The sequence below is a fragment of the Typopeltis vanoorti genome, chromosome 25 (assembly GCF_054136105.1).
Source record: "Typopeltis vanoorti isolate ZY-2024b chromosome 25, IOZ_Tvanoo_1.0, whole genome shotgun sequence".
Lineage (NCBI taxonomy): Eukaryota > Metazoa > Arthropoda > Arachnida > Uropygi > Thelyphonidae > Typopeltis > Typopeltis vanoorti.
The window spans coordinates 22944038-22960223 of NC_143573.1; the positions used below are offsets into that span (position 1 = coordinate 22944038).

The 16186-nt window shown below is 33.5% G+C and overlaps 1 protein-coding gene across 1 annotated transcript in view; it reads left to right on the forward strand.

The window, feature by feature from the left end:
- The window catches only part of casp (Fas associated factor casp), a 439916-nt gene that overhangs the window by 90699 nt on the left and 333031 nt on the right, over nucleotides 1-16186 (forward strand). Inside the window, exon 5 of the mRNA XM_090414528.1 lies at nucleotides 5496-5587. Coding sequence (XP_090270654.1) covers nucleotides 5496-5587 — 92 coding nt within the window. The remainder of the gene's footprint in view (nucleotides 1-5495; nucleotides 5588-16186) is intronic.

Consider the following 16186-nt stretch of genomic DNA (forward strand, 5'->3'; position numbering starts at 1 on the left):
ATGTTTTAGGATACTAAGAGGAGCAAGAGCTTAGATACCTTGAATTGGGTGATATCACGTATAGTAAGAAATTTGTTACAAACAAGATACAAAAATAAACTTTTAAGAGGAATTAACAATTATAGGACTGTAAAAGGGAGACCCAACAATATACTATACTATAATACACTATAATATAACACTAATAACAAATATTTGTGTGTGTGTAATATAATACAACACTAATAAAACTCTATACTAAATGCACAGTATCATGTCAAACACTATTTAGAATCAAATATAACTTTCCATTTTAAATAAAATGCTCCATCATCAGTCTGATTTATTGACTAGAACGACCTATGACAAAGAAAACAGATCGAAATTACCAGAAGAATTTACAAAACTGCACTACTACTATTCATATAAAAATTGTATTAGACAGCTTTTAGTTTTACATCTTCTGGTGTTTGTTCACTATTTGAAAGAGAAATAAAATAATAAAAGACTGAAATAAAAAAAGATCTTCAAACTGCAGTGAAAATTTATGGAGTTCTTCCTGTGTAGGTTGAACAATCAATGCATAAAACAAACTCTTGGGTAATGTGGGAGGGGTGAAGTTTCATTATATAGTTTGTTTGCTAAAGTAATCAGTTCTCAATATTTTCTGCCCATTCTTAAAATTCAATAACTGTCAAACTTGTGTGTTTTCTCTGTTACCATTATGAAAAATTGTTGAAGTTTAGTGATATTTTATAACACAGATAAATTATGAAGACCTCTTACAAAATTTTAACCTAAATTTTTATGACATTGTTTTAATGGAGATGAAATGTAGTTCATCTATTGTGCCCTGAGGAACTAATGTCCCTCAACTTGGTAAGCATAATGGACTTTCATTGACCAAGTAATTTGGCTTTGTATAAACTAATGTTATGATAATCTTTGTTCAGTTGGTTAGTTTTGTGATAAGTTACCTTCGTCTTTGCACCATAAATCAGCCATTTATGTGAAGAGGAATAGGAAAAAAGGAATGTACAGAGTATGAAAAGAATATAATAATGCAAGATGATTCTTTAATTAGAGATGTATTAGATGAGTGTGTGAAACATTTCTCTGATACAAAAGTATCTGATGCGACTAAGGATTTGTGCAAGCATGCATGTGGAATAGATTGTTTTGGTGGGGATAAATGATTTGAAAGGTCAAAATGTGATGAGAGAGGGCTTGAAAGAATTTTTTCCAGAGGCAAAAAAAGTGAAGAAGTTGAAATAGCAAGTCTGTTACCATATGATAATGTGAATGGAGTGAGTTGAGATGAAGGGGACCGATTACAAATTATTAGATGCATAGATTGTTTAAAAGAAATTGTGTAGTATGTAAGTAGAATAATTTTAATGGGTGAAAGGATTTGTGTTTTAGCATGAATTGCATTTCAATGGAGTTGGTGTAGGATTGTGGAAGAATGCTATTCTGTGAGAAAGTATGTCAATTCAGGAAATATTGATGACATATCACATATAACACATAAGCTGATACTAGTTTAACAAGTCTTTCAGTTGGGATAAGTTACAAAACAGTTGAAAGAGGACAAAATTGTTCCACTTCACAAAGGAGATAAGATGACTTGAGGCTTTGAATTAGGCTGTCTGTGTGTTGGCAGTTGTGGTATTCATTTGTAACGTTGATGAGGGCTAGGATCCAGAATTGGGTTGATGATAACAGAATTACCTTGTATGGTCAGCATGGATTTGGTTCTACAGCAGCCATGTGCCTTTTGTGTAGAGAGTAGTTCAATGAGTGGATGCATTGTTTTAGTGTGTGGCAAGTGTTGAAACAGTGAAGAGTAAGTCACAATTTTGATGAGCTTGTGACATTAGGACTTCCCTTGATGAGTTTTTTTGCTCCAAGGAGGTGCTATTATGATTTTATTAAAAAGCTAGTCAGTCATTTAATACCCATCTTTCATTACCTTCCATACTAGTTATGTTATCTGGTTAATAAAATTGTGTTCGACTTGATCTACATGCTACCATAGTTTCCAGCATCAGAATACTCTCTTTAATTTCTTTCTCTGAACCCCCCCCCCACCCTCTTCAGCTTTCATGGATTCTCTCATATCTCATTTTAGCTTTCTTTATATTCCCGTTGAAGCCTCCTTCTATATTTTTCTTTTAAGTATACTTTGGAATGATTCATGAAGTAAATTATAAAGGCTTCATCTTGCTACTCTCATCCATCAATTACTGCTACTGTAAAAATAATCATGATTTACAATTATGAATCTTTTTACAATTTTTTCTATAGTCTAATATGTCATTAGTTTTGGTTTCATAACACGAATATTGGCACTTGCGATGTGTCTGTTAGTGATATTATTATTGTCAAAATGAAATGTAAACAATATTAAACCATAACCTACTAGATTCTGATAATTATGCTACTATCAATCTTTTTTTATTGTAATTCAAAATTATTAAGTGTTGTGTTTTGTAAAGACATTCTCATTACGTTAACAGAGACAGTGTGTCAGCCATTATATGTAATTTCTTGCTTGCCATTTACTTAGAGTGCACATGCTTGCCGAGGGATGGGTGATCGACTCACAGAGAGTACGCTCGGTATTGGGGTAACGAGGAAAACAAGTACAGAGAGAGCTAATGGAAATTTTAGAACAGCAACTGGAGAAATTTGTTCTTAGGAAGTTTTTAAGTTTTACATGACAGTCGGGAGAATATTAATGGAAGATTCAGAAGTGGGTTTGTAGAACTGTGAGTTTTTAAACTAAAGGAGTTGAGACTTTCAACAAGTATTTAGTAAATAAAAGAAGATATTGCAGTCGACGTTCTAATTGAATGTTCAAGTAATGGAAGGTTTCATCTTCTGTCTTAAGGACACTGGATTACTGTGAAAAAAGGAATTGGTGAAATTTGAAACTGTAAAGTGGCTTAACATGAAGAGCTTAAATTAGATATGTTGTTTATGAAGTGGTAGAAGAAACTTCTTTCTCTGTGTGCTGTGTAAAGGAGATAAAAGAGATCCAATGGAAAAGAAGAAAATTTTATATTTTGGAAAGGGCCTAACAAGGAAACTTACTGTGATGTACATTTTTGTTGTGAAAACAAGGTGTTTAGTCTGGTGGACATGATTAAGTATATGTTAAACATTCCAATAATAGAATGAGTCAGAGAATGAACATTTTAATATTTTGGGTAAAAAAAAAAAATCTCTAAAGTGTAGATTTATTTTAGAAGACCTTGGATCCAGTTATTTTTGTAGTTATGTATTTTTATTTAAAGTGTATATATTGTTTTAGTTTCATTAAATGTATATATTTTTTATTTTGGTCTTGAGTCAGTGATTTTCTGGATTCTAAAAGAAATAGTTAAGTCATTGCACCAATTGGAATTGAATCCTTGTGTAATTAATAAATACTCAGAGTATAAAAATCTTTTATATGGATGAATAACAATCAAAATAACACTATCCTTTCATCTGCACTATCATATCTTTAATGAATTTATCCACTCCTATATCCTAACCATTTCTTGAATTAATCCTAACTATATACCACAACTTATATCTTCAGGTTCCATTGCCTTTTATCCTTTCCACTTAGTTTCCTGCAAAGCATACCATTTGCATTCTTCTGTTTAGTCATCTCTTAACTCGCATTTCTTCTTATCATTGATTCTGTGTTCCACATTGTTCTGCTTGTCTTATGGATATGACTGTTTAATCCAGTGGTCGCCAAAGGGGTCGATATGACATTGTTAGGGGTCGATTCGGGCTCAGGGGTCGATTGGGGGTCGACAGAAAAATATAAAACATCATTGTATGGGTAATATTTAATTCGGTTAACTTGGATTACCTCCATGACAAAAGACATCGACGTAATGACAACGCAATTAAGAGTGAATCGTGGGATCAGTACCTCCATCTTACAGGTCCATGAATAGGACCTGTAAGATGGAGTAAGGTCATGAAAATAGTTACTGAGGCCAATCAAGTAGGCCAAAAATACATATTTACCAATAAACGGATGTTGGTGGTTCCTGTCGGCCGGTGCAGTGGGAGCGAGATTGCAACACGTGCGTGGTTCTTATTTACTGATACTTACAAGTATTCGATCCCAGTCTCATTTTTGCGCATCGACATACAAGTGAGCGTTAATGTTCTAAAATTCATCAACATACATATTATAATTCAATCATTATTCATTCACGAACTAAACTTCTCTATGTTGAAGAGTTGAGCAGCGCTGGTAGTAATACCAGTGATATTAATACCAGTAGTTTATTAATATCACTAGTAATACCAGTGATATTACTAGTGATACTAATAGTAATAGTAATATAATAATATATACTATATTATTATAGTATATATTATTATATACTATAATAATATTACAGTGTTTATTATACATACAATAAACACTGTAACTATAAAATAAACAACTCGTCCTATTATAATTACGTAATAGTAAAATATAGGGGGTCGATAACAAGTCGAGAAACTCTTGAAGGGGTCGATGGGCAAATAACTTTGGCGACCCCTGATTTAATCATTCATGCACGCGCACACACCTGAAAAATGAGTAAAGATTGCATTGTTGGAACCTTTTCTTGTTTTTCACTGAACAGCATGTTGTCCTTAGATAACATTTTCAAGACTCTGTGCATGACTGGCAGTGATTTGGGTTAGTTTTACAGTCACCTGACACCAGTTCTCTTCCTTTCGCATATGAGCTTGGGGCAAAGTTGCTTCATTGTTGCTGCAGACTACAAAAATTGCTCAAAAAAGGTGTTCATGAAGCCATAGAGCATCAGTAGTTAATCATTACTGCTTTAATTTATTCTAATTTTGTGAGTAATTCTATGATCACATTCACCTCACCTGAGAGAATACCCTGAGTTTAGTTCTTTTCATTTTACACTTTTAAATTATTTCTACTGTATGTGTAGTTGTAGTGCTTCATGTTTCTAAGAAGATGCTGGTTTAAATCCAGCAAATATTATTATTACTTGCCACCTCCAAAGAGTCCAAAGACTCATCGAGGGAGGTTACCTACTCTACAACTGGCAGCCTCCACCACTCAATCCACCAACTACAGCAAACCGTAACTACCATCATCATCTACACCAATGTCATCTACTGCCCACCACCACTAGTATTTTCGCAGACAATTACAAACATTCATGTCCACAACAGGATTTGAACCTGCAGCCTTTTGGCTGAAGAGTGGATGCACTAACCATTTGGCCAACCAAGCTGGTGGACCAAATTGTTTCCTTTGTTTTACTGTGAATTTGTATTAACACTGTTATAAAACTAATATGATTTGATTTTTAATGTATGTAATTTTTTATTTTTTTTTTTTATAAATGCTATATTTATCATGCTATTTTTATTTACTTTAAACTTTCATTTGCATATATTGTTAGTTAGTTGTGCAAATACTCCAAATTCTCTCATTGCTGCTTTTCTTCCACCCTTGTTTCATCTTTTAATAGACAGTTTTATCATCCTTGGAGTTACCTCTGCATACAACTCTGTTCCTTTCAACTCCTGATATGGGTGGTTCTAGTTCAGCAGATGGTGAACAGTAAGTTCATTTTCTTTTTTGTTTTTTTTTTCTTTCTTTTAAATATTCTGTACAGAACATTTTGTTTTAAATGTGAGTTGTATATTTTAATACATTTTATGGATCATTACTGTAAGTGCAGTGTCATAACATAATAGAACAGAACATTGTGACATATCGAAATTTATTAAATGTAATTTAGTAAATTATTAATTTACTGTAATAAATTTAGTTTAATACTTTATCCAAATGTAAGCAAACAAAGCTTACGTCTGGAAATATCTTCAGGACTGGGGTAAGGTAGTGCAACACCAGGTAACTTCGAGCAAAGGTGGACCAAGCTCTCATCATTCCTTGTCTCAGTATCTCCCATAATGCAAAGCACATCTCCTTGCAGACATGTATACTGCTATGCATTAAGGGAAGGGCCACTACCCAGACCGGTTTCAACCTTTATTGAGGTCTCGTCAGTGGGAAGCAGACCCAAACGTGGAGATACTAAGGCAGAAGCAATTGGAGAGGTCACATTTACCTATAGGAGTTGCCAACAGGTGTACCACCTTATTATTGAATTATTCTGGATTTAGAGAAAGATGTTGGAAATTTTTTTTTTCTTGGTTAGACTATAATAAATTTAGTTTAATCCTTTATCCAAGTGTAAGCAAACAAAGTTTGCACCTGAAAATATCTTCAGGACTGGGGTAAGGTAGTGCAACACTTGGCAACTCGACTAATTTATTAAATTAATAATAAATTTTTGGTAAATTTAGTAAATGAGTAAACATATTGGAACAATTAAATGTTGATAGAAAAAAGCCGGTCCATTAGCCTAGTGGCTATGCGCTTTGCAACCATATGCCTGGGGAATTCTTGTTGGTGACATGAGGAGCTGAAGGATCTTCCTCAGGTTTTTTCTCCAATTTATCCTGGGTTTTTCATCTTGCAAAGCAGACAAACCGGCCTTGAGAACTCAACACTACAGGACATAGGATACACCGGGGCATGGGGCTGACCACCTTATCCTGTGAATGGTTTGAGGTCTGATGATTAATAAACCCTCGACACCGCAAGGTAAAAAAGGGTATAAAGAAGATGAGATGAGAAAAAAGCCGTCAGAAATGTGGAAGGACTAGTGGGGGTTAATGGTATTTAACAAGAAATTCCAAAATATTGTAGTATTAAAAGCACTGAAATGGCTACAGTTCCATATGATTGGAATAGATGCAGTAATATGAATCTTTTTATACTTGTTTCCAGTTGCAGCTCGTGGCTTGAAATCGTGGGGGTGCTGCAACTTTCGAAATATACATACACACTGTAAGTACAGTGTATACGTGTTTGGATAAAATATCAAAATTATGATAAAAATTAAAAAAAAAAAAAGAAAGATGAAAAAATATTGTTTATTATTGATAAAATTATACAGTTTAGTATAATTCAAAATTACTTAAAAATTACTATAACAAATGTTATTTCTTTAATTGTAATGTCCAAATATTTAAAGAGATGGAGTAAACATGATAAGCATTGCAAACACTTTACTACTGGTGCAAACTGCGTGATGGACAGTGCCCCATTACGCTAATAGCTCGCATCTCACTATGATGTGCATATGCTTGTGCACGTAGCAATATGACACTGTGGAAAACACAGTGCCGCTTGCGTTCTTCGCCATCCTAAGTGCTACAAGATGGATTTTTATTATTTTTTTTTACAAAATAAGATAATTGTATAGGATTGCTGATGATAAAATTAAATATTACAAGAAAATATAAATAAATTAATAAATATATTTTTATATCAAGAAAAGTTGGGGGTGCTGCAATTCTGCAGTGCCTATGCACAAGCCACCCCTGCTTGTTTCTCTACATTAGTATTTCATTAAAGTCGAAAGTACAATGAAATGAAAACGCAAAATGGAAAGTTTTGTCTTCTGGAACTAGGTATAATTATAATCAGCACTTGCGATATATAGATACAGTGGTATCTCGCTAATCCAAACTAATAAAAACTCTGCTCTTTTGAATTAGCGAAAAGTTCGGATTAGCGAATTTTCCCCGAAGAGACAACAATAACTAGCGTTTAAGACAAAAATAATGAGATTCTAATGGTACATCAATTTAATTCTGTAAATAAATGAGGTAACTGATAGAAAAAAAGCTACTGTACTCTAATATTAAACTTAAAAAATAATACAGTACACAAATTTATTTTAGTAAAAAATTTAGTTTGTATGTATTGTATTGTTGAGGATTCTGATTTAATAAAATTGCATAGTTCAGTACATAACTTAATTTGCGTAAAAAAATATCATTTTCTTGTACACAACACAAAAAAGTTTCACAAAATAACACACACAAAAAAAGTTTTATTTCTTTGTTAAAAAGTAACTGATTTTATTTTGCTTCTTGGAAGCTAAACTTTTTTGAATGCTGCTTCTGGGAGCTGAATTAGCAATAAAATTTTATGGAATGACCCATCATTCTGCTTAGCCCATTCTATACACATATTAAAATTGTCAACTGCCTCTTCATGTTTTACTTTTTTTTCTTCTAGTTCTTTATCGTCATCATCATCTTCTAATTCATTCTGTAGCGTCATATTTATAATTTCAGCATCTGATTTGATTTCAAATTCGGTGATTCATGCCGACAATACAGTATGTAACTGTACAGTATGAAAAAGCAAACATGAACACACACAATAAATCAAAATAGGCATACAATATAACCGTACAATTGACAGTATGAAAAAATAAAATAAATAATAATAATTAAAATAATAATTATTAAATAAGAATAATAGTGTATAAAATAATAATACGTAATAAATAAAACTTTTTTTTTTTTTTAAACTGCAGTTCGGATTAGCGAGATACCACTGTGTGTGTGTGTGTGTGTATATATATTTTTTTAAAAATAATTATCCCACACATGAGGTACAAGAACCTATATCACATCAGTGCCTTGTGTGAGGTGCAGATGAGGGTTGAAAAAGAAGAAACCTATTGACAGGGTAAGATAGTATTTTCACAGACAATTACAAACATCCATGCCTACGGTGGGATTCAAACCCGAAGCCTTTTTACTGGAGAGCGGATATGCTAACCACTTAACCAACCAGGCCGGCCTTACGTGTCAAGTTGTTGCATTTATTCACAGCTTGTAGAGCATGCTAGTTGCAACTTTTTTGGTGGAATTTTATATGTAAAATATTGAATATTCCAAATGTTGTTCAAACTGATTTCAAATTATATACTCATATTGATCTTTCTACTTTTCATAAATTGTGTGCATTCTGTATCTAATGATTACATTATAAACAGCTGTTATACGTATCTGGAAAATTTTAAAGATTATATTAGGACAAATGTGTTTAGTTCGCTGCTATGTTTAGTGCTACAATAAATGTTCTGCTTGCATACACTATCTACCAATAATTGTCTGGACACTTTTGCAATTTACAACTGATACCAGTAGGCGAACCCTAATATTGGGTATGTTCATCTTTGACTTTGTTGCAACCTTCGAGGGAGGCTTTCCACTGATATGTGGCGGACATCAGGTGGAATTTGTCTCCCTTCCTCCATCAAAGCAGCTGAGTTCATCGACAGATTGAGGATGTGCTGCTCTGGACCTCAATCACCACTCCAGTTATTCTCACAGGTGTTCAATGGGGTTGAGGTCAGCAGACTATGGCAATCATTTAACACCCATCTCTTCATACCATTCCATAACAGCTGCAGGTTTGTGGCATGGGACATTGTCGTTGATAGTAACACGGGTTTGTTCCATAAAAACTTAGTCTGGGCAACACCTGATTATCCAGAATATCAAGGTACTGACTGAGCTGCCTTCATGGAACCACAGACATTGACCAGTGGTCCCACTCCAAACCAGCTGAATGCGCCCCACACACCATTACTCCTCCACCACAAATTTTACTGTGGGTACAACACACTGTGCTACCAAAAGTTCACCATAGGATGTTTTTGGTATTGAGATCTCATTGTAATATAAGGAGTTTATTAAAAATAAACAATTAAAACCTTACACCATCAGGAGTAGTGGTACATAAACGTTTTATACAACAAAAGCCTGTTAACAATTAATTACACATATTAATGTTTTTGATAACTTTACAACTGTTAAATAGTTGATAAACAAGAATACAAATGATAAATTTGTTGCTGTATGCACGTGTTGTAACATTGCTAGTTGTTGCTATCATGTTCTGTGGTATCATGCATACTGTATCCTAGGTCTATGGCAGTTAAATTTTTGATGAAAGTAGACCATACTTGATGTAAAATTTAGCTTCGATTTAGCCTCAACCCAGTGCAGCCACTGGTATGCATTATGGGAAACCTCAATAAAGGTTGATAGTGGTCTAGGTGGTAACCCTTCCCATAACGCTTAGTAATACACATGTTGCTTTACATTATGGAATACTAAAGCAACTGATGCGAAATGAAGAGCTTCTGTAAAGTCAATTAGTCAAAGATATTTCATGCACATACTTTGCCTACACTTGGGTAAGAATTAAAACAAGAATATAATTTCTTGTTGAGTATAACATACTTCAGTACTAAGCTTTAACATGTTCATGTCGGGGCGAATTGTACTCTCTTGCTGTTACCCTAACTATCTGATGGGGCAAGTGAAAAACACTCTTCTGTGGAAATTTTGTTCTTGCATTTCAGCAGATGTGCTAAATATCGTAATGGTGCTTTTCACTTATTTCCAAATCTGCATGGGTGGGAGGAGAACAATGTGTTTTAGATATTAAAATAACAATAATGAAGGAGAATGCTATATTTTGTTGATTTATTTGAATTACTCATAGGTGTAAATAGGTGAAACATTATTAGTAAACCACGTGAGAATACAAGTGCGAGTCAAAATACTTTCAATATTGGTAAGCAAATTATTAATAATTAACATTTGTGATATTATTTGCATGACCTATAAGTTGGTGGGTGGAGCAAAAAGTATGCAATCCTATAAATTCTAGACATTCTAAGTGGATTTATGATGGCATAAAAAAAGAAATAAAAACTTATGAGGAGAGGGAAAAAGATTTGTTTGCGAAGTATAAATAATGAACCAATAATAAACAACTGCTGTGTAGATTTGATAGTTTAGTAAATAACTGTAGGGAAGGACTAATCCAATGAACTAATGTTGATCAGGTGATTCATTAAGGTGTGGCAGGAATACACATGGGTTGATGGAGCAGCAAATCATGTAAAATTTGTTGATATTGCTATGCATATTTATTTCTCTGTTTTATTTATATTTCACTTCATTTTCTAAAAATTTTCTTTTGTTTACTGAGAATCAGTATATAATTTACTCGGTAATAAGATACATAAAATCCATTCACTATCAGAATTATCTACACTTTCATGAATCCTACATTTTCGTGAATTTTACGTTCATTACTTTGTCAGCGATTCTTCTGTCTTATCAATAATAGATTTCTTACATATGCAGGTAGTTTGTTGTAGATCAACAACTTCTCATAATACATAGAAGTATTCATTTTTATTCAGGAATAGATAATTTTTTTTTTTTATTATTACATTTGTTGTTTGTAAAGACTGGAATAAAAATGTTCTTATACCATTAAAAATATTCCAATCTCAAAAAATGCTATACCACAGAAGCAAGAAAAATAAGTAGTTTTATTTATCACTAAATACAGTACAGAGACATTACAGTCTGTGTAGTGTAATTAGAGACAATTCGAATGTACACTGGACATCCCTGTTACTTGAAATTATGGAACATTCCAGGTTTGTTAATAACATAAAAACTGGTGTACAGATAGTAGGAAACAGTTTTCATCGTAGCAGTTGAATACAGGTAGTTTGGCAACACGATATAAACTCAGTGACTTTGAAAGAGTGGACATCGTGGGCTGTCACATTGGTGGCATTTCCATACGTGCTATTGCCTCTCAACCGGGGCATCCAAAATCAACAGTTGGCAATGTGATCAACACATGGAGACATTCTGACATCACTATGCAGGAAAACGCCCAGTGCAGCTACCGAAAATAAATGACAGGGACAGGAGGATGTTAAAATGGGTGGCATGCAAAAACCGGCTACAATTGGCACAGACCATCCATGATGAGTTCCAGAGCACCATTAACACCATGCTGAGCACAAATACTGTAAGAAAAACTCCATTTACTGTGTTTTCACAGAAGAGCAGTGGCACACAAGCTGAACATTACAACAATGAACAAGGCGGCTTGTCTGGCCTGGTGCAAAGAGCTTGTGAATTGGACAATTGACTACTGGAAAACGATACTCTGGAGCGATAAACCAAGGTTCATCTGTTTCCAGTCTGATCACAGGGTGTGGGTGTGAATGCAATATGTTGAACTCTTGTACACGTAAGTTTCTGTGGTTAAGCAGTTCTGTAGGAAGTTTTTGGTATTGAGACCACATTGTAATACTGGGTGATGACATGAGTTAACATGTATTTACCGCAAGCCTATACATTCTGGCCAATATATGCATGTTAACTCATATCATCACCCTTCTCAAAAACTTGAAGTCATTAATGTCTTCAAAAACAGAGCTATAACAATTTGCTCTTAAACAAGAATTACAAATTATTAGCAATACATTTATAAATAATGGCTATATCAAAAATACTATCAATATAGTTCTTCATAAAACTTCAAGAAATACATATAATATAGATTACAGTAAAACCATTGCTATCTCATATGCTAAAGAGTTATCAGAAAAAATGAATAAAATTCTACATCATTATAATCTTAATGCCACTTTTAAACCACCTATCCAATTAAAAAAACATGTTCAACTCCTCTAAGGATCCTCTCCCCCCATCGGCTTGCCCCAGAGTTCATCATATCTATTGCATCTATAACTTACCCTTATATTGGTGAAACCGGATGTACAATCCCTATCCATTAAATAAAAAAAAAAAGAAATTGTTAAACAATTTCAACAATTTTGTTGAAGCAGGTCTCTCAGATCATGCTCTTAACACCCTACACCAAATTGATTGGAAAAGTACATGTTCTTTACGTCATACTAAAACTTGGTATGAATGGAAACTTAAAGAAGCGTGTGAAATTTTGATTAACCATTCTAGCATAAAAATCCCAAGAATTTGGATGGCACACATTCACCCCACTTAGTTCAAGTTTTCCAGCAAACCAGGACTTTAGGACTCTTAAGTAATTATTTCAGCTTATATTATTCACCATCTACACTGTTTTGTTTTAATTTATATGTATACTTACATGAGTAACTTTTGTGTGAACATGTTGCTCTCTAGCTTAATCTATTTTTGCAACACCAAATAGATAATAATAATAACAGGACTCTAGCTTTGAAGTAGTAAGGTTTTTTTTCTGCTAGAGGTCCAGCCAATAGTTTTAACAGTTGACCAAATCAATGTAACTTTAGCATACCATGTCGACTGTAGTGCAGCTTATTTCTTTGTATATATGTGTATACTTCAGATGGCGATTTTCATGTGAAGATCGAAATGTTGAGTGATTATTTTGGCTTATATTAAACTGAAGTTTTACTCTACCACGGAAGTCTCTTTTATATTATCGGATAAGGAGGCAGTTGATGTGAAGTTAGCAGCCTCTGTGTACAAGTGGACTAGTCATGAAGATACTTCCAACTGTCAAGGCGATGTTATAATTCTTTTATTTAGGTTATTTCTGTTTTTCTCAACCCTGCTTTGTCCCTTATTTATTTCTACCAGATCTTATGAGCTCATGCTCTATAGTCTAACAAATTTGATTTTTTAATGATACTTGTGACATAATGATTAGAAATATATACACGTTAGCACAAGAATAATGTTTAATTTGCCAAATATTTCGGTCTATTACCTTACCTTTCTTTTTAAGCAGTATCAATTCCTTACATCCTCGTATAAAGTTTACCATGGAAATTGAAAAAGACAACAAGTTATCCTTTTTAGACGTCCTTCTCATCCGTTCACTTTCTGGTATTCTTACAATAACAGTTTACAGAAAACCAACTTTCACAGGTCGTTATATTCTCAAAGAATCTGCTCATCACCCTTGTCAAAAAAACAGGAGTCACAAAATGTTTAATCCGACGAGCCAAAACTAACTGTTCAACTTCTCATTTATTACAGAAGGAACTTTCGACTATCAAACATCACATGAAACTAAATGGCTTCTCTGAAAAGAGTACACAACATATTTTCGATTCTTACAAACCAACACAGAACAACCAAGATTCAATACGTCAAGTTCTAATTCCTTTCCTTTCCGGGATTTCAGAACCAATTTCGAGAATTCTAAAGAAATATAATCTAACAGCCACTTATACACCTATCAACAAATTATCCACCCATTTTCCTTCAACCTAAACACTCAACCTTGTCTCTACCTGGTGTGTATCAAGTTCCTTGTAATTGTAATCTTTCTTACTTTGGACAAACTGGGCGTTCCATAGAAAAAAGAATTCAAGAGCATCAGTCATCAATTCAACACAACAAACCTGAGAAATCTGGATTAGCTCAGCATGAATTAGAAACAAACCACAACATCCTTTGGTCCAAGACTCTCCTCCTACACAGATGTCGCTACAAATTTCAACGTTTATTTAAAGTAAGTGTAGAGGCCTTACTTCAACATCCTAACTTGAATCGTAATGACTGTATATCTGTATCAAAAATTTGGGAAAGTTTAATCAGGATAATACATTACATTTTTTATTTATTTTTATTTTATTTTATTTATTTATTTTATTTTATTTTATTTATTTATTTTATTTTATTTTATTTATTTATTTTTTTATCAGTATAATGTTATTTAAGATCATCATATGAATTTCTGAATTAATATCTTTAATTATGTTTTTTTATTTTTTAAATGTTTACTCTTCTAATACTTAGCGATATGATATCACGTGCCGCATTCTATGTATGAATGATCAATTGTTTTTATTCCACTTGGTTTTTTTAAAACTATTCCTATGTAGCCACTGAAGATGGTCTATAATATTCAGACCAAAATATTTGGCAAATTAAACATTATTCTTGTGCTAACGTGTATATATTTCTAGTCTAACAAATTTGTTTTACAACTGCACCAGTTAGACTGTGTTGAGCGCAAGATTATAAGATTTTAAAATTAAAGACAAAGCAAATGTTGTTAGCATTCCCTGCTTATGTTAATCTTTTCTTTTTATTTAGTTGTGGCTTGATTATTGATCACTTAATCTTATCTAATCTAATTCTGTGGCCTCGTCTTTTAAGAGGGTTGCAGCTGATGAACAGTCTGCTTCCATGCCTCTCTATGTCTTGCTTCTGTAAGACTCTTGTCTGTCCAGTCTTTCATGTTGTCTTTTGCAGTCTTCTTCCTCTCCTTCTCTTTCACCATCCCTTGCAATACTATTCTGGGAAGCTTTCCAGAAGGAACCCCCTTATCAAACCTGTCCTGCGTCCTGCAAATATGTCCTGTAAACACTATTTTTCTTCTTTGGATACTAGCCATATAGTCTCTTTTCATCTTGAATCTTTTAAGAACCTCTTCATTGCTCACTCTTTCAGTCCAGCTGATACGATCCATTTTTCTCAAACACCACATTTCAAATGCATTCAGTACTCATCTCCTTGTTGATCATCCAGGACTCGCATCCGTATGTCTCCCACACCCAGATCATTGTCTTGAGGATTCTTACTTTTAACTGTTTCCTAATATGAATTCTTACTTTTCAGATTTCTGTTTCCTAATATGTGATATATTTGGAAAAATGCTGCTTTTGCTTTTTTAATTCTGTTCTTAATTTCATAATTAGAGCTATTGTCATCTGTTATCCAATTCCCAAGGTATTCAAAACTCTTTACATTCTCTATTCTTTGTCCATTCAAAGTGATTACCATCCCACCATTTTTCCTTGAAATCTTCATCACTGTTGTCTTCTGAACATTTATTTTCATTTTATATCTCTCATTTCCAACTGTGTTCAGTCTATTCAAAATTCTTTGCAAGCCTTCCTCTGTTTCACTCATAAGTACAATATCATCTGTATAATCTTATATTATTTATAGATGTCCATTTATCTTTATTCCATCCTTCAGATCTTCCAAGGCCTCCCTCATCATCCATTCACTATAGACATTAAAAAGGAGTGGGGGAGGACATCCCCCACCCTTGACTCACACCCTTTCTTATGGGGATCCATTCAGTATCCTCTCCTTCAAATCTGATCCTGGCTTTTTGAGTTTTATATATTCAAAACAACAGTCTAAGTTTTTCATCTATTCCTATTTATGCAAAATATCAAATAAAACAGGGTTATTAACATTATCGAAAGCTTTTTTGTAATCCACAAAGCATAGATATAAATCTTTATTGCACTCGATCATTCTTTCCCCCAATATCCATAGTGTTGTGATAGCTTCCCTGGTTCACCTGTTTCTCCTGAAACCAAACTGTGCTTCATTTAATTCTCTCTCTATCATCTGTTCCATTCTTCTATATATTATGTTCATTAGGACTTTTGCAATGTGGCTAATCAAGTTGATAGTTCTGTGTGTATTGCAATCAATCATTCCTGTAATCTTGGGAATAGGAATAAAA